At 34.3% G+C, this 27,168-nt stretch overlaps 2 protein-coding genes across 5 annotated transcripts; one reads left to right on the forward strand and one right to left on the reverse strand.

Moving 5' to 3' along the window:
• The first annotated feature begins 281 nt into the window (after positions 1-281).
• LOC144965350 (venom allergen 3-like) lies at positions 282-15,552 on the forward strand. 4 transcript variants are annotated; one of them, XM_078900599.1, is made up of 12 exons: positions 282-421; positions 2,441-2,606; positions 3,447-3,662; positions 6,072-6,157; positions 6,946-6,986; positions 7,780-7,812; positions 9,315-9,434; positions 9,867-9,896; positions 10,815-10,844; positions 11,571-11,600; positions 13,977-14,021; positions 15,010-15,552. In XM_078900599.1, exons 2-10 carry the CDS (start codon positions 2,460-2,462, stop codon positions 11,594-11,596), a joined length of 729 nt encoding a protein of 242 aa, XP_078756725.1. In that variant the 5' UTR covers positions 282-421; positions 2,441-2,459; the 3' UTR covers positions 11,597-11,600; positions 13,977-14,021; positions 15,010-15,552. The 4 variants fall into 4 exon arrangements, with proteins under 4 accessions (XP_078756725.1, XP_078756726.1, XP_078756723.1 ...); XM_078900597.1 differs by lacking the exon at positions 282-421 and adding an exon at positions 848-975; XM_078900600.1 differs by lacking the exon at positions 11,571-11,600.
• Positions 12,055-27,168, reverse strand: LOC144965348 (uncharacterized). Its single transcript, XM_078900596.1, has 7 exons — positions 27,047-27,168; positions 23,879-24,087; positions 22,940-23,102; positions 21,489-21,680; positions 19,494-19,682; positions 18,101-18,286; positions 12,055-17,014 (listed from the first exon to the last, which is right to left on the reverse strand). The coding sequence occupies exons 1-7, from the start codon at positions 27,126-27,128 to the stop codon at positions 16,794-16,796; spliced, it is 1,242 nt and encodes a 413-aa protein (XP_078756722.1). The 5' UTR covers positions 27,129-27,168; the 3' UTR covers positions 12,055-16,793.

Here is a 27,168-nt window from a genome sequence, read left to right on the forward strand (position 1 = left end):
GAGAGAGAGAGAGAGAGAGAGAGAGAAAGAGAGAGAGAGAGAGTGTGTGTTTGTGTGTATGAGAGAGAGAGAGAGAGAGAGAAAGAGAGAGAGAGAGAGAGCAACAATATTATGTATTTGGTGATAAACACCAAATTAGCGTGGAAAAATATATTGTTATTACAGGCCAAATCATGATACGAATTGAAATAGGGGATGTGCGAAATGTCGCAAATGATTTCTAATGCTTAATGACATGATCCTAATTAAGCAATAATTGACCAATAATGATGTTGTTGTGTCATTGTTCCAAAATTGCTGCTCTGGGACTATTATTTTTGCCTATATAAGTGGCTACGGGGGGTATTGTCAGTTCAAATTGAGACGGCTAAGAAAACCTGATTTTACTGTTTTTTTAAGAGTTTCACCTCTCGTCAATCTTGTAAGTACATGAATTAATATAAATAGCTTCTAATCTCTAAATCGCACAGTGTTTGATTCTTTTTACATGTATTTAAAATAAACAGTCACACTCATTTACCTGTACTATCCTATGGAAAGTATAGGTCGTCAGATTATTACAAAGTACGTTTAGCCTGATCTAGCTGTGATAATGTTAAAATAGTGGATTTATATAGGGCCTTTTGCTTGGGGCTCAAACTACCCTTTAACTACAAAATTAATTATTTTTTAAAAAAGAACCCAACTACATGCTTAGATTCCAACCAATTATGATTGCATGTGAGTCTAGCTGATTACCCCCCCCCCCCCCCTTCCTTTCCCCTTAAAATCTACAAGGTGGTACTGATAGGTTGGAAAACATTTGCTTTCATTTGATGGGTTTGTGGTCACATGCAGATGTGCTACTATTTGCTCTGTTTGTATGACACTCGTCTTCGGACCGGAAGTTCCAGGGTTCGAGTTCCGCTCTGAGAGGTGCATAGTTGTTGAGCTTTGGAAAAGGCATTTTACTCAAATTTTTCACAGTACTCAGAGGTAAAATGAGTAGCTGGTGGTTAACAGCGTTTTCTCTGTAGGAAAAAATTGTAATATCGACCAACAGGTGTCATGTCTCGTCCTATATTATGTTAAGTGTTGCTGTTGACTTTGAGCACGTTTAGTGGATATTGCCCTTTTAAAATGATAAATGTCCATATATTTCCACCTAAACATATTCACACGCACACAACCATACACACATGTATATATATATATATATATATATATATATATATATATATATATATATATATATATATATATATATATATATATATATATATATATATATATATATGTGTGTGTGTGTGTGTGCGTGTGTGTGTGTATCCATTTGGGTTCCAATAGCTCAATCGGTGAATGTGTGGAATTTCTTTACGCCCTCGATCTTCCCAGCTATGGTTGGGTCTATTACAATTACATATTACAGAAAGTAGTTGTTTCAACAGATTCATTTCCCATTCAAAGGACAACAAGCAAGTACTGTCTTCCACTTAATACACCAGAAATTTATATTAACACCAACTCCATGTGCTCTGCGCTAGGTGGACATATTGGCAGGTCTGATAACCGAACGCTAATATTATGGGCTTGTTTAAACAATGTTGTAATGGACACTATTAGGCGTTGGTTTGAGAGTATTTTTATAACAAAAATGCACCCATTATAATTTGGGTCAAGAGATCTGCAAATAAATACACGTCGGCCCCACGGCTTTGAACTCCTGCGCATTTTATAATATCTGTATTGTAGGCAGACCACAGCCACAGTCTCAACATTATGTTTTAACTCACTGAATCCTAGAGATTTTTGCTACTTTTCAAAATTGGAAAAAAATGTATTAAAAATGAGCGTGTACATAGATAGTGTTATTCAACTATTATTAACATACACAAACTAATAACATTAGCTTTGATATCACGCCTATAATTTGTCTCATAAAAATGTAATAAATAGGCATGGGGTAAAAGTAACCCGGATAAACTACGGATGTAGTCGGTGTTAGGGTCTGAGTGAGTTAATCTATATTGGAAAAGAAGCTTTTTTTTTTCAATCACAAAAAAACATGATCAATTTAGAAATTTTACAATATTATGAAAGTATATCTGAGTCAACAGCTGCCACACGGATAGTTCTATATAATGTCAATGTTTACTGTCAATTTATATTATAGTAAACATGATATCATTTGAATTCCATGATAGGATAAGGCATGAAAGTTACGGTAAAATGAGTCGGTCAATAGACTTTCGATGTAGGTAAGCTGTAACAGCATAGCGAACGATACTATTAATTTCACGATAGGTAGATACTAGAACTGGTCGTAACTACATACACCCGTTGGTTTTGCAAAAGTTATATATTTATCTAATGGACAACTTATTATTTATTGTTCCCTTACTTGAGCTTAACTTCAAATAAATAACATTTTGCTTTTGTATCTGATATCATGCCACTGGAGGTTCACCGAGGAAGGCACCATGAACGTCCTTCTATCACTATTAGTGGTGTGCTTGGCCGGCCATCTTGCTTCAGGAACATGGACTGATAGCCACCGAACGTTAATTACAAAAATCCACAACGATTATCGGCGCGGTACTAAGCAGGCATGTGATATGACGGATCTGGTAAGGCTTCACCTTATACTTTAACTTTACGTGGTCTGTCATAGTTGAGATTAAATCCATATATATATATATATATATATATATATATATATATATATATATATATATATATATATATATATATACGCGTAGACTTAGTTTATATAATTGCTTTTCTTTAATCTCACTATCATATTCTCTTTGTTGACTGTTCTTTGTCTTTCACATGTTCTCCATGTCAGCTTTTAAATTGTATTAGGTCATTTTTAAAAATCAAAATATTTCATTGTTGCATTACTGACGTCTTTATTTTTTATGTGATTTTATTTTATTTGAAGTTGGTTCTCATTCTAGCGAATTTTCATATTAGTCTGTATACCTATGTTTTTAGTGATAAGCTACAGTTAACTAGCATATATCTGCTATATCAATGTGACCAAAATGTTAGGGCAATGGGAGCGCTGAGATTCGAGACCATGGGATAGAGCCCCGCCTTGTCTTTCTCCATAAGAAAGAAACAAGGTCGCATTTTCTAACTTTCCAGTTCTGCACTGCAGCTGTAGCCCAGGCTGTTTTAATTATTGTTTGAAATTAACTTGTAGGAATTGTATTTCAGTTTCAGACTCCTAGACAATTACATGTGACCATTAACTCATCCTTTTAAACGACGTTTGGTTTGAAAATTGAAATAATTTTCGAGGAACATTTACTTATTTGCAGGGCTGTTGACCCAAATAGTTATGGTCTCATTCTCAAACCGACCCAAAATAGTGTCCATTACAAAAACAATGCTTAATCAGGCCCATAATGCGTTCTATTAACAGACCTGTCATTGAGAGCAATATTGTTCTTTCTATCTAGGTGTATGACAAGAAAATAGAAGCTAGTGCTAAAAGATGGGCCAAGAGATGTGTGTTCCAGCATGAACAAGGACAATATGGAGAGAACCTTGCTGAAGTTACCAAACGTGGTAAGGAGTCGGATCGGATCAAAGAAATGGCTAAATTGTGGTACGACGAGATTAAAGACTTTCAGTATGGAACCGGAAATCCTGGTGCAGCTGGGCACTACACGCAGGTAGATATCATCATCATCATCATCATCATCATCATCATCATCATCATCATCGTCGTCGTCGTCGTCGTCACTATCATCATTGCCGCTGTAACTATCAAAAAGCCCAGTTCAAGATTAAGTTGGGTACGAGAGGCAGCGTGGCTCAGCGGCAAGGTCTTCGCTTCGTACTAGAGCTGTGGCGGGACACCGGAACAGCTCGCTGCCCGCAAGACCCTTGAGGTAAAGTGATTCATCGAACATTGAATCGGAACTCGGAACTGTATTGCTTTCAAACCAATTCACACCTAATTGTAAACAAGCTACCCAATGTCTTGGTTTTAATTGAACGAGAGAGAAAACAATTCACATCCAGCAAGAAATACCGAGGTTGGAGGAAAAAGGGACGAGGGGAGGGGGCGTGGGGAAATGTGAAAGAGTAACGGGTCGCCTCATGATATCGTGCATGGGAATATTACGGATGCTTGTCGTGCAGGTGTTATAACCCCTTAACAGAGAAGCTGATTTTTTTTTGTTTTCAGAAAATAATTACCTGTTCTCTTTATTATTGTTGATGCAGAATAAAGCGTTTCCACCAAGAAAACAGTCAGTGTATCGCAACTCGAACTTCAATTATCTAAAATTATTCTTGTCTTTTGATGAAAACGGGAAGATCTGGTGTTGGGTCAAAGTAAGATCGAATTTCGCCTTTAAAGGGTTACGTTGCTACTAGGTTTTGCCCCCCCCCCACCTTTTCTTCTTTTTTTCAACTCAGTATTGCTGATTGCTATTACTTTTTTAAGATTATCAAGTAGGGTAGGAGTGTCACAGGATTCTGGATGGTGCGCGCGCGTGTCTCATACAATTAACCATTTGCCAGTGACACTGATTTCTTGTTTTCAGTTAATAGTTTCCATTTATATTATTTTTAAAATGCAGAATAAACCGTTTCCACCATAAGATCAATAAGAATATTGGGACTCGGGCTTCGATTAAATTATAATTGCATTGCTGTTGCTTGTCTTTTGATGAAAACGGTAAGATTTTCTTTTAGGTCCAAGTATGCTTGAAATTCGACATTGAAAGGTTAAGTTGTTGGGGGTTTTTTAATGTTTATTTTTCAAACGCAGCTAGACTGTTTCTTTTATTTTCTGACTGGCAAACGCTCGCTGTACTTACCCGCATGTCTTGCACACAGAAAACGATACATCTAGGTCACAAAACGATTCATCTGGGTCACACGAGACATCTAGGTCACAAATCAGGACATCGAGGTTTCGTTTGTGCCAAGATAGCAAAATAAACCGAGCGGCTTGGAGTTCGAAAGACTTTTCCAAATAAGACTCGGTATTTCCAAGAACACGATAAACCATTTCCCGATACAGCTCTACTTCTTACTCGAAAGGTACCCAGTTCGATTACCCGCTGTGCGGCCTTGAGCAAGCCCAAGATCAGTTTGCGCACTGAGCTGTGACTGACCACTTGGTTATTCTAGTCTTCCCTTGAAAAAGATCCTAAAGACAAATGTCCCTAATGGATGAAAAATTGGGATTTTATCATTATTTATTTAACTTATTTAGTTTTAGTGTTTTTAGTATTTGAAAATACCTGTGTCACGGTATCTCCATGATTAATATTGCAATCAACAGTTGAAAAAATAGGTTTTTGATGAATATAATATTATATTGATTAGAATACTTGAATAAAGTAGTCTACTGAAAATTCCATTAAAAAATATCAAAAAATAAATAACGTTTTGAGATCTTGAGCACCTGGATAGTTAATAACCTTAATGTAGCCGCCACATTCTCTCGCTTGTGAATGGTTTGTCTCCTCAGCGCGGAAGATACTAGACTATAAAATTATATAACTACCAGTTGTGATAATTTCCGACACTCCGAAGTTTTATTAAGCAAGGTGAAAAATCTCTTCAGAAATAATTGGAGTTTGCTTAGTTAATACAATTTAATATAGCATTGTGAGGGAACGCTGTGGTCGAGAGGTTACTGCATTGCGCTGTAACCCAGAAGGTCATTGATTCGAGTCCATCTTTAGACACTTTTGTTTATTTTCCTTGGACAAGATAATTAACCCCCAATTTACCCATCTTGAACAACATGGGTGATTTCTGTTAACATTAGATTTTTGATTGATTATCTATATTATTACTTCATGGAATGCCTAGGCGACAGCATTTACGACGCGTGGAAGAGTCAACTGACGATCAAATCATCGTAAATTTAAGAAAGTCTTGCCAGTTACTCGTATATCAATCTGTGAAAAAATAGTTTTATAATTTTTTTGCCGATAATTCTGTGCTCGATGATTAAAATTTAACCTTGGATGTACGGAACAATGTTATTCCCCAATCCTATGTCTTTTTAAAGAATAGAAAATTCATGAATAAATGCTTATTTGTATTTATTTCTTTAGATGATTTGGGCCAAATCAAGAAAATTGGGTTGCTATGCCGCGGACTGCAACGGCATGTACTACCTTGTTTGTTACTACGATCCCCCGTAAGTTTGAATGGGTTTATTCCCATGGATTAAACAATCTCGTTAAAGCCAAATCTGTCTATTGGAAAATGTCTTTTAACAGTTTGATCAGAAAACTTTTATTTCATACATCAATCAATTAAAAGGACCCTCGGCTTATAAAAAGAGAAAGTAAACCCGTGACTTTTATATTTTACTTTCCTCACGATGAATGCATTTTCTATTAATCATGCAATAAGAATCCGATTGGTTTGACAATCTAATCACAACGTCAGGAAGTCAAAAGCTAGGAAAAAGAGGTCTAGTGATTTGATTAATGCCTTCAGATATTTTATCATATTTTATTTTTGTTATAATATTCTTTCTTATCTTAGTTGTCGATTTTGAAGGTATAATTGAGACTTTTTTCTTGCAGCAGTAACAATTGTTATATTTTTAAAATGCTGGCTTTGTGTACTGTAACAATTATTGTAAGATTGTGATGCTGAGGTTTATTTCAAAATGTTGAAATTATCCTGATGATCTCTCTTGTCTTAATTACTATATTTATAAATCCCAATGTTGCCAATTTTCTATGTATTGTGTTCTGGATTTGAAAGGGAAGAATAAATCATAAAAGCCTGGCATATAAATCAAAACGGTGATTTCTTATCTGTATATCTCATAAAAAGTGATTAATTGATATCACGCTATACGCATATCTAATAAATATGGTGTTATGTAACTATGTAGACACATTTCCCTCTCCCAAATCTCACGCATAACAAGAAGATACTAAAATATCAATATAATATTGCTTCTCTCCGCAGTGGTAATCTCCTTGGAACTGAGCCTTACCAAAAGAATTGTAGTAAGTATTTTCCAATGAGTGTTATAAGATGAAAATTTAAAAAGGGATAAAAATTAATAGATAAATTGATAGATAAATCGAGGGATAGATAGATTAAGAATGCAATTGGTTGGGACAGACGAAGTAAGGTTATGTAAAAAGATTGACATTACTTACGTAAAGATAGATAGACAGACACAGATAGATCGATTGATCGATGGATAGATAGATAGATAGATAGATAGATAGATATTATTTTAATATTTACCACAATGTTTGCGTTAGTCTACATCGATGTTTCAGGCCTAATCAGCCATCGTCAGGACTGTGTGTTAAATGAGTTTGGTTTGTTGACTGTTGTTGTTTGTTGAAGTGGACCACTAGGTCATCAGAAGAGTCGCCAGTCCACGTCTTTGTCTCCATAAAGGAGAACACTTCCTCGACCATGCCGGTTTTAAGTGTTGTTGCGGTTTCTGTAGCTTTGCCTTTTTTTTATTGTATCGGTTTGTTGGTTCAAATCACCCCCCCCCCCCCCTTGACTTGGAAGACCAGGATGTATTTTGGATATCTACTCCTAGACTTGTTGCTCTCCCAAGCTTGATTTTATTTTAAAGTGTCCTCTCCTAGGCTGGTTGCTCTTCCGAGCTATAGAGTCCTTCCTACCCTTGATTTAATTTTGAAGTGGCCTTCTCCTAGATTGATTGCGATCCTTCGCTTACGAACTCTATCTACCCGAAGTTGGAACATAGGTTGATTCGTATACGAATAATAAGTCAAATTGGCACACACAAATTTTATTTTATTTTACTTCCAGAGGGTGGAAAGAACAACGGGAATTCTGGCAAAGGTGAGTAGGAGACGGTGAATATACATGATTCTTACTTTAAATAATGTAAACATAATGCCATAGAATGTTTGAGATTTATGTAAAGTTTTGAGTTTTAAAAATATTTTATGATGTCTGATATTTCCACTGGAAGACCGGTATGCATAAGATCACTAATTCAATTTAGATTCGTATTTGTTGTTCTGTCTTCAAAGAATTGTTTTTATATATCTAAAGAAGACTTTAAGTCATACGTGATTAATCTCAAGGAATGATATCAAATTTATGTTGAGTAGGTTAAGACATTATATTGTATCATAAATTTTGTAATCTATATTTCTAAAAATTGGGTCGTGGTCAAAATTGTTCCGTAGAGCCCATATTAAATTCTTGCCAACGAGCACAGAGATACTGGTAAATCTAACAATCAATTCTAAAACTATTTTACAGATTGATATCAGAGTAACTTGCAAATCCCTTTTTTATATTAAGGGTTGACCCTCAAACGATTATTTTTTTTAATCTGCCAGTGATCAGTCGTTTAATGTTGAGAATCGCCATCTGGCCGCCATGTTGCGCAAATCCACAGTTTATTATTGGACGGTTTATGATCGGTGATGGCTAAAAATTCGTCTCGATCTATGTTGATTTTCACAATAAAGTAGTAAAACAATTGAAATCGATGAGTGCCTGATCATATTAGCCTTTATATCCTTGCAAATATTCCGGGTTTTCCACTAGTAATAATAAATAACATTACAATGCATGTGTACAGATCATAACCATGATTATGTACAAGTATGGCAATCTAAACAGCCCAAATACAAATAAACGCACACATAATATACTAATGCACAAAGACAGGCCTACTTCTGTTGACTGCTAACAGGAAAAGACCCATTGCTAACTGAATACATATGGGAACATTTGTAGAGACTTTAAAATATATTTTTGTAAATATATTATTTTCAAAACAAACTTTGACTTTAATGCATCCATAGTCTTGGAGAGGCCATTCCATAGCTGAAAACGACCTCGCACCATATAATATATATAATATATGATTTATTATTGTTTTTGAGCTTAGTGTGGTGAGGTGAAGACCGTAGCAGTCGAGAAAGAGAAAAGACGTTTATAAATTAATTGAAATAACTAGGTGTTTACTCATTATGGCTGCTTTTCAAGTGTTAAGAGGGATTTTATATTCAATCCTTTCTTTTTCCTGGTAACTAAAGCATTTAAATCAGAGTGGAAAATGATGAGAGTTTCTTTTATATAGAGCAATATCCACTCGAAGTCTCAAAGCGCTTTATTGGGGGTCCTAGGCCAACAGCAACGTGCAACACGTAGATCGAGACATGACGCCTGTTAGGCGATATTACAATTGCTTTCAGACAGAGACAACCATTTTAACGGTCAGGTACTAATTTTACACCTGAGTACGGTGAGAGAATGTGAGTACTCTACTTTTTCTTAACTGGAAGGAAATCGTACATTGTATTGATTGCTATCTATATTTACAGGATCTGGCGCCACCAAAACCCGCAAAAACATAGGAACTGGTACCACAAACAACAAAAACTCGGGACATCGCACCATAACTAATAACAACAACAACGAAGACTGGAACAAGTTTATGAAGAGTAGGCTCGCCGTTAAAATTTTTGATATTATTACATCATCGCCGTCGTCGTCATTATCATCATCATCATCATCATCATCATCATCATCATCATCATCATCATCATCATTATTATTATTATTATTATTATCATTATTATTATTATTATTATTATTATTATTATTATTATTATTATTATTATATTATTATTATTATTATTATTATTATTATTATTATTATTATTATTATTATTATTATTATTATTATTATCATCATCATCATTATTATTATTATTATTATTATTATTATTATTATTATTATTATTATTATTATTATTATTATTATTATCATTACCATTATTATTGTTGTTATTATTATCATTATTATTATTACTATTATTGTTATTATGATTATCATCATCATCATTAATTCAAATTTGTCCCATTTCTTTCAGACTTTGGAGGAGATGGTGACTGGAAAACAGGTGAGAAGAAAGTGTTTGGCATTATGAAATCGAAATAAAATATCTACATATTATCAGGTGAAAAATGTATGTAATATTGTCTTAACAGTTTTATAAGAGAAATGATGGCAGCAAAGCACAGTTATTATATCTAGACCTTTTAGATCTAACGCGGTCGCCAAATAGAAGTAACAAATTAGGGAATAAGCACTGGTGAAATATAAAAATCTGAAAAAGTGTGCATGAATAGCACCAGACATGGCAGCAAATAGGGAAAATATAAGAATAAAATAATCCCATAGAATCAGCCTGCCTATTTCGTTTACACTTTTTCAGATATATCGACAAAGAACAATCACATCATATAGACATCTCCCTGTCTACTAACATGTTGAAATAATCAAGAGGTCCTGCATTCTTTATTTCAAATTTCAAATTGTTTCATTTCTTAATAATACCAATACGGAACCAATTTTGTCTTATATTTGTTTTGCATCGTGTGATATAAATCTTAAACGTGTCCCCCACTAGTAAAAATAATATTAGAATATGAAAAGAAATCAGAAGCAAATACAAAAACGATTGTTCCAACGTTTGCCAAACTGGATTGAAAAACAATGGAAGTAAAATGTAGTCCATTTCAAACGTAAGACCCATAGAGTCAGAGTTTATATGGAATCATAGAACGACAAATGGACATAAGCAATTGTAGGCAACCCTCCGCTACCGAGACCCCAGTAGAATAATATAAAGTACTCTTCTTTTTTAACCTGGAAGGAAATCGTTACAGTGTATTGATTGATATCTATATTTACAGCACCACCAAAACCCACCATCAGTATCATCGTCATCATCATCATCATCATCATCATCATCATCATCATCATCATCATCATCATCATCATCATCATCAATTCAAATTTGTCCCATTTCTTTCAGACTTTGGAGGAGATGGTAATTGGAAAACAGGTGAGAAGAAAGTTTTTGGCATTATGAAATCGAAATAAAATATCTACACAGTATTAGTCGAAAAATGTATGTAATATTGTCCTGAAAGTTTTAAAAGAGATATGATGGCAGCAAAGCACAAATATTATCTCTAGACCTAGACATTTTAGAGCTAAAGCGGTCGCCAAATAGAAGTGACAAATTAGGGAACAAGCACTGGTGTAAGATAAAAATCTGAAAAAAGTGTGCATGAACAGAGCCAAACAAGGCAGAAGAAAAGAAAAATAAAAGAATAAAATCATCCCCCAAAAAATCAGCTCCATATCTCGTATCATTTACACTTTTTTCAGATCTATCGACAAAAACTATCACTAATAGATTATGACGCAAATTTGCAACCTTCACGTGCCTACAACGATGTTTCATACTGAGTCAATGGCGTCTAACTCCGTGGCCCATCTTGTGAAAAGTACTTTGTATTGTAACAAACAACTGCCATTAACTTTCTCAAGTTTCGCTAGATTTCAGTTAATGACTTGAAAGAGCTAGACTTACTTAATTACTGTTATGCGATATATCAGTATGTTTACTGTATCAGAGCTAGTCATTACTTATAAATAATGGAACAGTATCCATCTTTATCAATATCGAAAACAGTCTTGGGCGGTTTTTAAAATTTTTTTCTTGTAACTCAATAATGATTTGGTTCTCTAATACATTTCAAGTTACCATTAATTTCACTCACAGTTCATTACAGTTGGAGCTCGTGGTAAACAGGTAGTGATAATTCAATTTTGTCTTTTTAATTTGTAATGCATCGACTCTGTAACCCTCTTCCCATCCCCGATACTGATTTTTGCCTTTCTTTTGTTTCAAATAATTCAGTAAAAAGTCTGACTTTTTTATATCTTTGATTGAATTGTAATTTATTTCCAATTTTTAGTCTTTTTTATTTAAGAAAATGTTTAGAACAAAATAAAATGTGCACAAGCGTTTGAGTTCTAATCATAGATTTTGACCACAAATGTGCATGGACCAAATCGATTTTGACAAAATGCATATTGAACTTCATTCTCTTTCCGATTGACCGTTACTTTTTGATGAATTATATGTATTCTATCTTTCTATCTTTTATCATAAATAGTATGCATGATTATATTAAGTTAACAAAAACAAAAGTAACTTCAAAATGTTAGGCAATACAATTAAATAGGAAAAGCAGACAAAAAAATGGCAACATTAAAATAGTATTTATTTATTCAGAATTACTTTCAATTAAATAAAACTAAATCAATATCTTCTGAAAGGTTCAATAAATATTTCTTGTAATCTTGTATTTTGTAAACTCGCGCAGAGATTGGAAAAAACTCTGGAATTCCAAAATGCAGGAATGCAGGACTAGGAATCCTTTACTATTTAAGATTATTCATTTTGGCTACACAGAAGGTATTTTCAATCGCTGCATAACCCTGTAAGTGCGTGATTTGAATTCCAAAGCGCATGAGTACGCCAAATCTTTTAATCTACTCTGCACACTATTCGGTATTCGTTATCTATGATTGAAAGACACTTAAACATGTTTAAACGATACTTTGTCTTCCATATATAGTTAGATATAACGCTTGACAATCTGACGCCACAAACTGTTTTTGTATTCTTGATATCATTAAGGGGTTACCATTTATGGGGAGAAGTAAATAATGCATTTGTTTGAGCAAGAGAGTTGGTCCATTATGGAAATGAAAGAGACACATCTGATAACCTTAATGTCTATCATTTCATTGCTGTTATTGTACTCCTGTAAAGCGCTTTGGGCACATTTAGTGGATATTGCGCTATATAAAAGCTCAACATCAACATTACATGAATAATAGAATAGCCTTTCATTGCTTTAGGTTTCCAGACCTTTAAAAATGTGAACGAGTCGGAACAATGGAAGAATAACATGGAAGAATAACATGGAAGAATAACATAATTTAGTTTTCAATTATGCACGTTAAAAGACATTATTAAACATCTTGTAACATTAAAGTCTATAATTTTAATCCATGTGTCGATTAATTTTATAGGATTAAATAATCATGATTACTTTTACAGCAAAGAAAACATAATAGTAATATTAAAATAAATGAATAAAAGTAAGAAGAGCTTCGTTAAAAAAAATTCTACTACCTTATGAGTATTGTTTGTGTTGATATCCTTAAATATGATTGAAGATTTTAGATAATTATAAAAGCATAATCGATAGAAATATGTCAATCAAAATAATGGTTACAGTATCTTTTAAATCGCAAACCTTAGTTCGATACTTTTTCATTTTATTATTTATTTAGTCTAAGTTTTTTATTGTTGTATCATCTAGTTACTTGGTCAATTTTTCTATGCCCCCGTCCTATTTTTCAGATATCAGTCCAACAATTCAAATTCTCCTTCTTTTTTCACTCCTCCTTAATTTTACATTCATATTATTTTTTTCCTCAACGCTATTTATTTATCGTTTTCATAGAATTTATTGTGGTTTAAAGGTTTATATCTCAGCATATAAAGTTTAGGAGTGATATAGGCCAATGAAGTGTGAATTGCTTTGACCATATCTAATCAAGAAGAATGGTGAAAGCATTTTATACTGAGTATAATGCCACAAATGCCTTTTGTTATGAATGGTATGCACCCGATGCCCGGTATACAAACATGACTGTGCTTTTGTTTAATTCTATTCCCTAATTCTAAAATGAGGAAAAAGACAACAACAAAATCACGTTTCTTTTTATTAATATGCCTACCTTTTAACATATACTATGTTACTACAGTGTGGTTATTAACTATTCTTGAAATATTCGTCTGACAAATCATGTTATAACAGAACAAGGCTTTATCCCATTTTTCCCGTCAAAAAGAAAATAAATGCTGTTGACATTAAATTATAAGCTTTCTGTCAACATGTGCTGAATGATATAATTATTATGATTTTTGATTACTTCAAATCTTATTGTTGTCACGTAAGCATTTCTTTATGTAGAACACTGTTTAACAATTTTAGACAGAAAATGATATCTAAAAATGTATATGAATATCATCAAATCAAAGTAGTGATACAATACCTACCCTAAAGAAAATATACACATATTATAAGAATACCAATTCTGTTTCCAGATTTTGGCAAATTCGATGAATAGGGAAAATTGGAGGAAATAGCAAGTGAGTATTTTGTTTGGTTTAGACGTTTGATTAAAGTTAACTTGTTAAATTCCGTATTTTTTAAGCCTTGACTTACTTAGAAATAATATTTCAAAGTCGATACATATAAAATGTTATGAGCATTGCATAGCACAAAAGACGCTCTCTCTCTCTCTCTCTCTCTCTCTCTCTCTCTCTCTCTCTCTCTCTCCTTCTCTCTCTCTCTCTTTCAATGAGAGAAGACACAGTATCCTCGTGATGCATCATTTAATCCACGCGAGGTAAAATTTGTAAAATTACACATGTCTATTTTATTCAATCCAAGGCATTTGTTATGCGTTCTGTAATTGTTTATAATATGGGCATTTTAATTGTTTTTATTTAGAGAAGAGGTCCTGGTGGAGGTAATCGTAATAGCTTGCATGGTTAGTATCTGACTAACGCACGGCGTCATTGAGTTGATTTCCTGACTGGTCACACGTTTATGAGCCTGAGCCTGCTCAGAACGAAATCAGTAGTTGTGAGGCTATGTTGTCTGGTGGTATGACATTCGCCTTTGGGCCAAAAGGTTCAGGGTTCGAGTCCGGAGTCCTTGAGAATGACTCTTTACTCACATTCTCTCGTCGTTCTCAGGTTTAAAATGAGTACCTCGCCGTTTACAGCATTGTCTCAAAGAATTGTAACATCGCCTAACAAGCATCATGTCTAGGCCTACATGTTAATTGTTGCAGCTGGCTATGACCTCTTGTAAAGCGCTTTGAGCACGTTTAGTGGATATTGCGCCCTATAGATGGTCAAGATTTTGGGATTTTTTTTACTTGATCTTAGATTTGGTTGAGGGTAACTTGCAAAAGACGGGTGTTTTCTTTAAAGGAAAGCAAGGATCTGGTTTTAACACGGGCTGTAGGAAGAAAGATGACAAGTTCTGATATAAATGGAATAGAATACATCTACAGTCTGCAATAAAAGAAATATAACTTGTGTTTTATTTTGTTATTTTTTTTCACAGGAAATAAAGTCTAGAGATACACCCGAGGAGGCTTTTAGCGACTGAATTTTTAAATATAATACCTTGTCTACATAGATCTACAAATTGGCCCTTCGGGTTTCCAAACGATAGCAATGAGTTTCATTTTTCTTAAAACTTGAAGAATAAAACAGAAGATTAGAATGTGAGTTTATAAAAATTGAACAATATCGCATGGCATTGTTTTTATTTTCAAACCTATCACCTTTTCAATTCGGTATGTCAGCGATGATGTAAATTTTGTTGAAGTTATTACTAAATAAACAAAGGTGATGAGTAAATATTTTATAAGATTCGAGTTTCCCTTATTCCCTCCTTCTATTCCTTTTTCATTTCCCCCATATTTCTTTTTGATTATCCTTTTCATAAAGTGTATGATTTTTAAAGATTTATATATAAAGTTTAAGGTGACATAATTCAATCAACTGTTCCACATATATATCTTAAGTATTATTTCTGTTTCAATTCATTACTTACATATTCTCGTATTTATTGGTTCAATGAAATAAATATTTTCTGATTTTATTCCAAAGTATTCTTTGTTGATTGGTATTTTAAATAGAAGGTGAAATAAAAATAAGCTTTTAACTTGTGTTTGTTTTCAGCACTCGGTATTGATGAGCACTGTTACTTCACTTCTTCGGTGACGAAAACCAACTTGAGTTAAAAAATTGTATATTATATAAATGCAAATCTATCTATTACCCGAGAGACCAATAGGCGCCAAAAGTTATTTGGTGTCAAGCACTGCCACCCTATTAGATTTGTTTGGAAATGACGTGTCTGATAGGGCTGTCATTCAAGTGTTAAAAATAAGCAGGACCATACAAACTGAGTACATGCCTCCCAGCCGAAAAAAAGCTGGCCTACTGGTTATCACTTATCACTTTGCTTTGATGCAAAGGCGCTAGAATTGCACTGTTCCATTTTGCGATCCCATGTCTTTCTTGACCATTTGTATCAAATAATATAAACAATATTCAGAATGTGCGGCTATGTGTTCTTGTGGTATAACAATCGCTTTCCGGTCGGAAGGTCCTGGGTTCAAGCTTCGCTCGGCGCATAATTTCGTCATTGGAAAAGGCTCTTTACTCACATTTTCTTACCGTAGTCCGGTGTAAAATGAGTACTGGCCATTAACAGAGCTGTCTTTGTCGGAAAAAATGGTAACATCGCCTAACAGGCGACATGTCTCGTTCTACAAGTTTCTCGTTGTTGTTGATCAGGGACCCTTTGTAAAGCGCTTAATAAAAAAGTTAAGTGGATATTGCGTTACAAAAAAAGCTAAAGTATAAGAATTTAAAAGACTCAATATTTCGGCTGGTCGGCATGTATCTAAGATAGCTATTGACGAGTTGCATAATAGAGTGTGAACCCCGAGTCTAAAGACGTGGCACCTTATTACAGATGGAACGGTTAAATATGATGCGATGTGATTCATATAATATGGTGTAACACCTCTCTTGCAAAGAAACACAACTATAATATTATTATAATAAGCATTTACGAAAGTAGCAATGATAATCAATCTTATCAAATAAATACAAAACATGTACGCTTCTATTGTGTATTTTGACGATTCTACCATGTGCTCTATGTGCTTCGCATTGCTTCTTGTATTCTTCAACAGACCGATACAACATACAAACAAATTTCCATTTTCTACTACACAGGTCGCCTGTCAGAAGTAATTTCTGTACTAACATTTTTACAATATTATTCTTCATTGCCCACATCAAGACACTCCTTCACACATCTTTCTGTTCTTACAAAGGTTTGATAAGGTATCCAGTAAACACAGAGTAATACGAGGTTTTCCAAAGCTTAAAATTCTTTGTCATGTAAGCCACCGTAGCATGGACAACGTCTCCTTTATTCAGCTTGACCACTGTGCTAATTGACGACTGGTCCTCATTGTTTTGATTACGGTTGAATAATTTTGCCAGAAGTCTGTTGTTTGCTCTGAGATCAACACCGGCATACATATCTGTAAATATATGCATTAAAAAGATTTGATATAATTTCCAACTAGAACATCCACAGTAACCTTCTTTAATTAAAAACAAAACATAATTTTCTGTTTGGTTATACTAGGTCTAAGAAAATTTGGGGTGGTTTGGGGGAAGTAGCCTATACATGACTTACTCTCCATCAATAAAATGTTAGCCAATCGAATCTGCGAGTCAAGCTATGCTAGGAGTCCAAAATCACCAGAGGTCCATAGAAAATCTCCAGCACTGCAACTCGAGACTCGTGGAACTGGTGGACTCGGGCTCGGTATTGTCGAGCATTTCTAAAGATAGACTCGGCCCGGCACTACTAATAATTGCTGCCCAGCTACATATTGCTTCAAAGAGGAAATGTTCACTTTTAAATTAATCGATTATAACCGTGTCACCAAGATGTAAAGGTTATTTTCAAAATACACAACACATTCTACATTTCAAAAACATACTTTAAAAAACCAACTTGCACGTAATTTCAATTAGACTCTATATTCTTGAACTGCACGACAGACCAAGGTCTTAGTCTTAGTTCTTATTGTTCTCTACCTCCAGCGTTTGACATTATCAGGTAATTCTTTACAGTGTTTCATAGAAAGACCATGGTTTAACGGGAATTGTTCTCCAAACTGCTGTTGACGGAGAAAATATTATTATTTTATCGGGTCCATGTATTAATAAATTAAGCTGACCCAAAAAAATTTTTTTAAAGTTTTTAACTCGAGACGTGACTCAAAATTTGTCAAAACGTCTGAAACTCGATATTTCAAAGAATGGACACAATAGTGAAGATCACAAACCTCCATATGCACTTGTTTTTGGTTTTGAAAGTAAATGTTACTTAGATATGCACCCCCTCTCTCTCTCTCTCTCTCTCTCTCTCTCTCTCTCTCTCTCTCTCTCTCTCTCTCCATCTATTTATCTATCTATCTGTCTATCTATCTATCTATCTATCTATCTATCTATCTATCTATCTATCTATCTATCTATCTATCTATCTATTTATATATCTATCTTTGTCTCCCTCCCCTTTTCATGCTTTCTGCTATTTCCTTTTCAGTTTTACCTACCTTTATATTCACTGGTTAACACGAGATGGAAGACATATAAACCTGCCGTAGGAGCTGTAAATTTACCGGTTTTTTCATCATACCCGGGACCTTCCTTCATAAAGACATCTCTAAAAATGATGGTGGCACCAGAAATTAGCGAGTCCTTCACAATATGCCCAGCACTAAATGCAGATGTGAAGGAGGCTGATCAGAACATATGAGAGAAATAATTTAGTTATGGGTTAAAGTTTACCAAATATACTGTACTTGGTTCAACTCCACAGCAAACTTCGCCTCAGTGGATTATGATAAATTTGAGTAGTACCAGCCTTGCTTCAGTTGTTTAAAAACTTAATTTCCCATCAAACGAAACAACTGCCACAAAACTGAAATGCTCATGTTGGACAAAACCAAAGAAGTGAAGCTTTTGGCGGGAATGATTATTGTTCAAATGTCAATAAGAAGCGCTTTACTTTTCCCAAAAACATCATTTAAACCATATTTCACGAACTGTTCTTTTTCTACGTAATCATCATCATCATCATCATCATAATCATCTTCTTCTTCTTCTTCTTCTTCTTCTTCTTCTTCTTCTTCTTCTTCTTCTTCTTCTTCTTCTTCTTCTTCTTCTTCTCCTCCTCCTCATCCTCCTCCTGCTACTGCTGCTGTTGCCACTACCACAGCTACTTACACTACTATCATCACATCCACTACCTCTACTACTACTGCTACTACTACTACTGCTGCTGCCACTACTACTACTACTACTACTACTACTACTACTACTACTACTACTACTACTACTACTACTACTACAACTACTACTGCTGCTGCTGCTGCTGCTGCTACAACTACTGCTGCTGCCACTACTACTACTACTACTACTACTACTACTACTACTGCTACCACTACTACTATTACTGCTGCTTCTACAACTATTACTACTATTGCTACTAACACTACTGATATCACGACTTCTACAACAACAGCAACCGCTACTACTACTACTACTACTACTACTACTACTACTACTACTACTACTACTACTACTACTACTACTACTACTACTACTACTACTACTACTACTACTACTACTACTACTACTACTACTACTACTACTACTACTACTACTACTGACTATTGCTGTTGCTACTACTACTTCTATTACCAACATTTGTTGCAGCAGCTACTACCCCTGCTGCAACAACCTCTACTACTACTTCTACCTCGACTGCTAATGGGACCCAAAGTCGTAATTTATTAGAGGTAAAGATGGTTGAATCAGATATTAAATCTAGTGGCTTTTTAAAAAAAATTTTACTTCATCTCTAAAGCCATAAATTACCATATTTTAAAACCATTTTTTAAAAAATAAGTCTTGATTTTAATTGTTTCTTATTCTAAATGTTACCTTTTTTAACCATGGTATTCACTTGACTGGCTTGACTTTTAAGAATTGTGCTCCAGTCCTGCAGTCTATTTTCCATTCCAAGCATTTCGCTTTTCTGCTCTCTTATAACGTTTTCTTGTCTTTTAACTTTGGCCTTCAAACTTGAAACTTCTTCCTTCAAGTGATTATAATCAGTTGTCAATTCTCGGTCTGGTGTGTCAAACGATGTCAAAAAGATAAGAGAATGTTTTATCAAGAATCAAAATACAACCGTGTTTTATTTGTATATTTGGGATGGAACTTTTAGATTTATACTGCATAACTCGGGTTTTAGCCCCAAAACGAGAATGATAATAGCACAGTGCCGTGCCGCTTGCTTTGTGATCCTGTGAACCTGTTGGTGTTTTGTGTTAGCACTGAAATATTCGTCAACTTTAAGTGAGATTTTTAATTCAGAAAAAGTGAGTGGAGCAGGCACTTATGTTGAAAACAACAAGAGATGAAGTGAGTAGGAAAGTGCCAGAAGACAATGAGAAAAATTTCGCGTGACTCTACCGTATGAGCTATCCACGATCCCTGTATCGGAGTTGTCGTACCAGTAAGCTCGTGGGTTCAAACCCCCATCACCGCCGTGAAATTTGTATTCTCTATTGTCTTCTGGCACTTTCCTACTCACTTCATCTCTTGTTGTTATCAACTTCAAGTGCTAATTCCCGGTAATCACTGATGGCTATGGCGGAATTGGCCAATGGTAACTGTGTGTACCGCGATGGAGTGAAATCAAAACAAAACTTACTTGTAATATAATGATGATTGTGTTGCTAATAGTCGAGGTCACCGATTTAGTTGTTCGAATAAGTGTTGTTTTTATTGTGACATTTTATTCGTCAAGAGAAAAGATTAACAACCGACTGTTCGTAATCATTCCGGTTCATAACAGCCGCCAAAGGCCCATATAACATACTGATCGGTATTGTGTCAGTGAGTTATATAGGTTGTTGTTGTGAGTTACTACAATAGAACAAAAATTAGATAGTCTATGATTTAAAAGACAACTCAGACATATCTTAAAACATTCTTAAAAGATGGCAAGGTTTCCCTTTACCCTAAACTGCCTGGGTAAGGAGTTCCATAGTCCAGGGTTTTAAAAAACCTAATAGACGATCCCACGATTGATTTGGAATGCTTCATAAGTACTATTAAAAGTGTGGTAGGAGCTCTTAAAAGACGGCATTTGACAGTCCTAGTGTGCAATCTGATAAGTATTATGGGGAAAGATAATTTAGCATTTTCGATTTTTGCTTTGACGAGAAGCCCGTACAAGGTTGGGATGATGGCTACGGTACAGCCCGGCGATAATAGGATTCAATAGTCTGATGTCACGTCCGCCCAGCAACCAGCAGCTTGGTTCTAAACAAAGAAAAATTGGTACTTTTTATTCTTCATGCTGGCTAGAACTTTTTTACATGTCATGTGATTAGAATGTATAAAAGTCATAATATGATCAGATTTATATCGTTTTTCTCCTCTCGTCGGAGAAGTGTTTCATAAGGGCGTCCGCCATTGTTCCGATAGTTTAGAACCAGTTACTATGTTAGTATGCGTCATTTCGAGGGAAGAGACGTCACGACTGTTGAATCCTATTAGTAATACCAGAAAATAAACTGAGTTCAATTATCGAGCATTCCATTATTAAGGGGCGGCATAGTACTACTGTGCCAAATGCGGATATCGATAGCTATACTGTTGTATAATTGTATTCAACATGGGTGACCAATAGCCTCAAAATGGAACCTTGTGTTTGAAATTCAATTTTAGTCTTAACTCATAACATTTGTATTAAATGCATTTATTGAGTTAAGATCTGTGAATTTTGTTTCTTAAATTTAAAAAAAAATTATGATTTATTAGTTTTAATCATTTTGAAATCAAAGTCAATTTTCTTCATTGAGCTGTTTCCGACGTAATACCAAATTGGATCAAATTTTATGATCTGATTCACTATGATTATCATACCTTTCATATCCACCTTCTCAATCACATTAGCCTGATTTGTGAGTATGGAAATCTTCTGATCCTGCAGTTCATTTTTCAAATCAAGTATTGCGATTTTCTGGTCGTTTATTGTATCCTCCTGCTTTTCAACCTTTTCTTTCAGACTTGAAAGTTGCTCCACCAAAAGGTCAAATGAAGATGTTATATCTTGTTCTGGATTTGGAAAAAAAACAGGGGGGGGGGTCGATCTCACTCATGACTGATAAACATGATTTAATAAAACACTCAAACATACTTCCAATCCAATCCAATCCAAAATAGTTCCAACTTCATGTGATGAAAATTGACGCAACTAGGTGTGGTGAGGTGGCATTGTCAATCTATTTATTGGTTTTAAACTCGTCGCGTTTTAAATAACTATGGAATATTGTCAGGTTATTGGTTGCTCTGACGTTTCGAGGGATGCTGTTCCATGCTCGAATAGTATTGGGGAAGACCGACTGTTTGTGCGCATGGATTCTGGAATATGGCAGTACATATGCTTTTTCTTTTCTTCCATGTTTTTCAATGTGTTAATAAACACGGCGGTGGTTCCCTGTCGGCCCTTGAACAACATATTCAGCGTCTTTCACCTTTCAATAAGTGGGGTACAGTTTAAATGCTCCATCAAATCTTTTACACAAAAGCAAATGTATTAAATTATTTTGAAGCATCTCCCCAAAAAGTTTTTATTGCGTGTTGAATCTTTAGATGACTCTTATCAAAGTCAATTTGTATCACGTCTTGCATTGTAACAAACGCAGACGTTAATATGTTAAAATCAGCTGAAAGGACGCATTGGGGCTAGCTACATCTTAAAATTTATTAACTATTATCACTTTGTTGAGATCAAAACCGGTTGATGGTAGTTTCTATGAGACATAAATCTCACGAAGCTGATGTCCATCCTGGTTTCCTTAGTGTTAAACTTAGAGTAACAATTGCTTGCTATCCATTTGATGAGACGATATTCTGTCGTAAAGTAATTTCCGCCAGATCTAATAGACTCAGCTACCCAATCACTGCTGGGGGTTAGGACAAATTATTGACAACCGATGAAGCAACTAACATTTCGACTAAGCGATCAGGAACCCCATTCTTTGATAGACCAGCATTCGATTTTTTTTTAAGTCATCAAATAATCTTTAATCTTTTTCTTATAATCTACTTAAGCACAAGTAAGCTCCGGGTCCAAGAGTCTCGTGGAACCAGAGAATTATTTGTAATACTTGTGCTTACTTCTGACATAAGCCCGACGTGTATTTATTTGCAAGTCTGATAACCCAAATTGTTATGGGCACATTGTTGTCATTGAAATACTCTCAAACCAACACAAAACATTGTCCATTACAACAATGTTAAAACAAGCCCATAATTGCTTTCGGTTTTCAGACCTGCACATATGTGCACTTCGCAAAAGCCTAATAACTTACTGTGGACTGTAAGAGTGGCTTGAGATCTAAGTTCCATCAATTTTCCTTCTTTGTCAATGTAATGCATGACACATAAGTAAATTCCAGAATCTGATACTCTGGGGTTAGTAATGGCCAATTTAATGTAGCTGTCGCTCACAATTTTATTAAAATGTCCATATGCCTGTAGATAAACAAAATAAATTACCAAAGTTTTCATTTGACATTAATCCGATGCTTTTGAAATAAACTCCCCAGAATTTTTTTTTCCAGGATTAATCATTTTACGATTACTGTTGCTATCGCTACAATACCCAATGTATGAAAAATCGTGTTAAAATGTGCTGCTTCGTGCAACGGTTGCGATAGTGGTGGAGGCCATATCTTATTCTTGCTTACTTTTATAACATAATGTCTCCTCGAAGACTGAGAACCCTGAAATAATGAAGGATAATAAGTGATATTACAAAGTTACAGACCGATGTCATGATATATTAATATCTTTAGGAATTTCATATTTTGGTCAATTTAGTCTTATTTTTTTCTAATATAAATTTTTAAAAGCCATGTGCGATTTTGAGGTCATGTATGACATTCGCCTTTGACGCTGTTAGTACATTTTTCGATTTTCACTCTGGGCGGCTCAAAGTTACTCACATGCTCTCACCGTACTTGTGTATAAAAGGAATTTCTAGCCCTAGCGTTGTGTCATTCGATTAAAAAAAATCCATATATAATATATATATATATATATATATATATATATATATATGAGTGTTGGTGGGTACGTGTAGGTACGAGAGTGCTCAATAATGTTGGTTAGAGCTAATATAAAATATAAATAATAATACTAATAATAATAATATTAATAATAATAATAATAATAATAATAATATATATATATATATATATATATATATATATATATATATATATATATATATATATATGTATACCTACTTTGATGTTTTTCTTTGTCCCCAAATTTAGCGTCAAATTTGAATTCTGTCGAAGAATTACCATGGGCATTTCATCCTCTCTACCAAGTTCAAAAATCATAATTTCTCCCATTGAGTTAATATTGTCATCGGGTAAACAGGAAACACGGACTTCAACAGGTAGCATCTCGTTGACCTCGTTGGGTAAAATTTCAATATGGACCTGTGAATCTGATAATAGGATCATAGAGTGAAGGAGAAAACGTTCAAATTCAGGAAGATGAATCTAGCACTACCGTGGGCCAAATTTTTTTTTTTTTAATGTAGAGATTAATTCATTGAATAGCAGTTAAACTACTAAACAAAAAGTATTCACACAATGATGATGATGATGATGATGATGATGATGATGATGATGATGATGATGATGATGATGATGATGATGATGATCGTGATAATAATTATCAAGATAATGAAGGTATCGGTCGTTGTGGTGAAGATCATGATTAAAGTTTGATTCCTTTTATGTCCATGGGTGAAAAGAAATGAAATGAAAATTGACAAGTTTATTGTATTATTTAAAAAGATCTTTTAAATCAAACAAAATAGAAACCGCACGGTATAACAGAACATTATATTTCAGCAGCGGTTCGATAGAAAAAATATGTATAGGCTGTCAGATGAGACTAAATCTATAGCAATACTCTTTCTCAACCTCGTGTCAAATAAAAAGGAATATCTGACCGATTGATGGTGTGATACGCAAACAAAAATAAACCACGATGTTCTATTCAATTTTGCCATTGTATACTCTAAAATGTTCTTATATCAGAATAAGGTGTTATAATAATATTTTTACCCGAAACTGTTAAATTATTGACCTGGGCACTCGCGACAATAGAATTCCCCCGATGTCGGTCAGAATCGTATAATACGAATTCAATATTATTAACAAAATTATGGATTCAAATGGGATGACTCGTTCTTTCAAACCATAATGTCATAGTGAAATCTGACAGCTTATATTTGTATTTGTTGGCATTATTTTGAGCCTAGCAATTTGAAAATGAATGAAGTTTTTACGAAATACTTACTACTACTAACCTAACAGGGAGGGCGGTGTCCATAATATAGTTATAAGACTACACGAGTAAACAAGACGCTTGTTCAAGAAAGGTCGCTCTCGAAATGAGCATGTGCAGAGCAATTAATATCCGTCTCATGCCTATTACTGGGTCTAAGTCGTTCGTGTTTACCTTAGTCACCTCTTTATTTTCCATATGAAAAAAAAAAAAAAAAAAAACTCCCGAGAGCTTCGCTATTTTCTTTCTATTGTAGAGGTTGTTATGAAAAAAGTAGTCATCTCAGTGGTGACGACTAACTTAGGATATGTGTAATTCACTTGATTTATATCACTTAAACGTTGAATTAGCTTAAAACAACACCATTTAAGGCTAAACTACAATTGCCAGGTTTTTATGACAATTTCCCGCTATTATATGTACAAATCAATTTTTGTAATACAAAATGGCAATAATGGCTTTTATAATAGTATAGGAACAAATACAAGATAAATAATCATGAAAAAAAACAAACCACTTACGTTTTAAATTAATCTCACCAGTTATCATGATGTGGTTTTAGCAAACGAAAGTTCATAGGCACCAACTAAACAAATCTTACAATTGTTGCTTCGGACAACAACAATGATAAAAGCAAAGATAGCGATATCTACCCTTTATTCATATTATCGCATAACCTCACACGTTGATGGAAACTAAGTCCGCTGAAATTCGTTGGTCTATTATTGCATTTTAAAAAGGAACTAATAAGCTCAATGTGTTTGTGTATATAGAGCTAACCATATAGATGACGCCGTCAAAACAAGTTTTGTAAAGTATAACCTTTCAAAGGAACCGCAGTTTTCAAATACAAGAGATGCATGATGACATAATCATTAATTTATTAATCTGACCTCTCCCCTCTGGGCTCCTGGTTGAAAGCCATATTGCTATTTGCCGCATGCTATGAAAAAGCATTCCGCGCTTTGCCAGCCTGGAGAAATACTTATACATTTTTCTCTGTGACAAATGTACATGTTTAATCCATATTTTATAAGTTTTTAAGAATGTAGAATTCACAACAGGAAGCTATGCCTCTGACTTTCAAATATTAAATTGTAACAATTGTTTATGTCTAGTGTGTACAAAGTGTACATTTTCCTGTGTCATTTTAAACCAAGGATGGCAATAATAGTGAATAGTGCACATGATTCTCGTGATATGTAAACCCCTGGTCAAACCTGTTGGCGAGTTTAGCGATCGTTATCACAACAGAATTCACTGTGTATAATACCGTATTGTGAAACATCAAAATGTTCACTCATCCAAAACCCTTCGTTTTTTTATCTACCGTAAAGAAGAAAAATTCTTAAGTATGATACTGTAACCAATGCAAAAAAAATAAATAAAAAATCGGCTTAATGTCACTAACAATTCGAGTGTTCGATCAATTATCATTAAAATCCATCAGAAGGTTGTGAAGATATCCAAGTCAACGCGTGCGCACGGCTTGTGGAACTGACTATAGTGATAGTATATATGGTATAATTAAATGTTTTAATGTCGCCAGTGACAAACTATGCATGTAAACGACAACACATTGCCTAAAGTTTTGGCCAGAATATTTTTAACGTCACATATCCACAGATCAGGATCACCCCAACTTGTTACCTGAACAAAATAACTCGACACGATCCTAAGTCGGATGGTCTCGCAAAAAGACTTTTGTCTCAGTTCACAAACAAGATTCATATTATACTACTCAAGTTCTTGCCATAATATTGTGTTGATTCTGTTGTTTGTAATTTTTTTCTTTGGTTCTTTTTTTTTTTTTTTTTTTTTTTTGGTGTATTTTAAAAAAATGAGTTCATTAATTTTTTTGTTTGATTTTGTTTTTATCAGATCGTAAGATGTTGAAAATGGGGATTGAAGAAATAATGTCCTTATACGCGTGCTCATTGCTGTGATTTTCCGACAAGTTTTCATTAGAATTTGTTTAATGAAATAATCTATGATTAATACACGCACACACACACACACACACACACACACACACATATATATATATATATATATATATATATATTGTGTGTGTATGTGTGTATGTGTGTGTTTCTCATACAACTTACCGGCAAGTCCATTGTGATATATTGTCGAAATAGTTAGAAACATCAAGTAAATCGTACTTACTAGAGGCGCCATCTTACCCATATCATTAGGATGATGTGTGATGATGGGAATCCAATTTTTT

The sequence above is a fragment of the Berghia stephanieae genome, chromosome 2 (genome assembly GCF_034508935.2).
Source record: "Berghia stephanieae isolate SIO BIC M18660-M18661 chromosome 2, UCSD_Bste_1.3, whole genome shotgun sequence".
Lineage (NCBI taxonomy): Eukaryota > Metazoa > Mollusca > Gastropoda > Nudibranchia > Aeolidiidae > Berghia > Berghia stephanieae.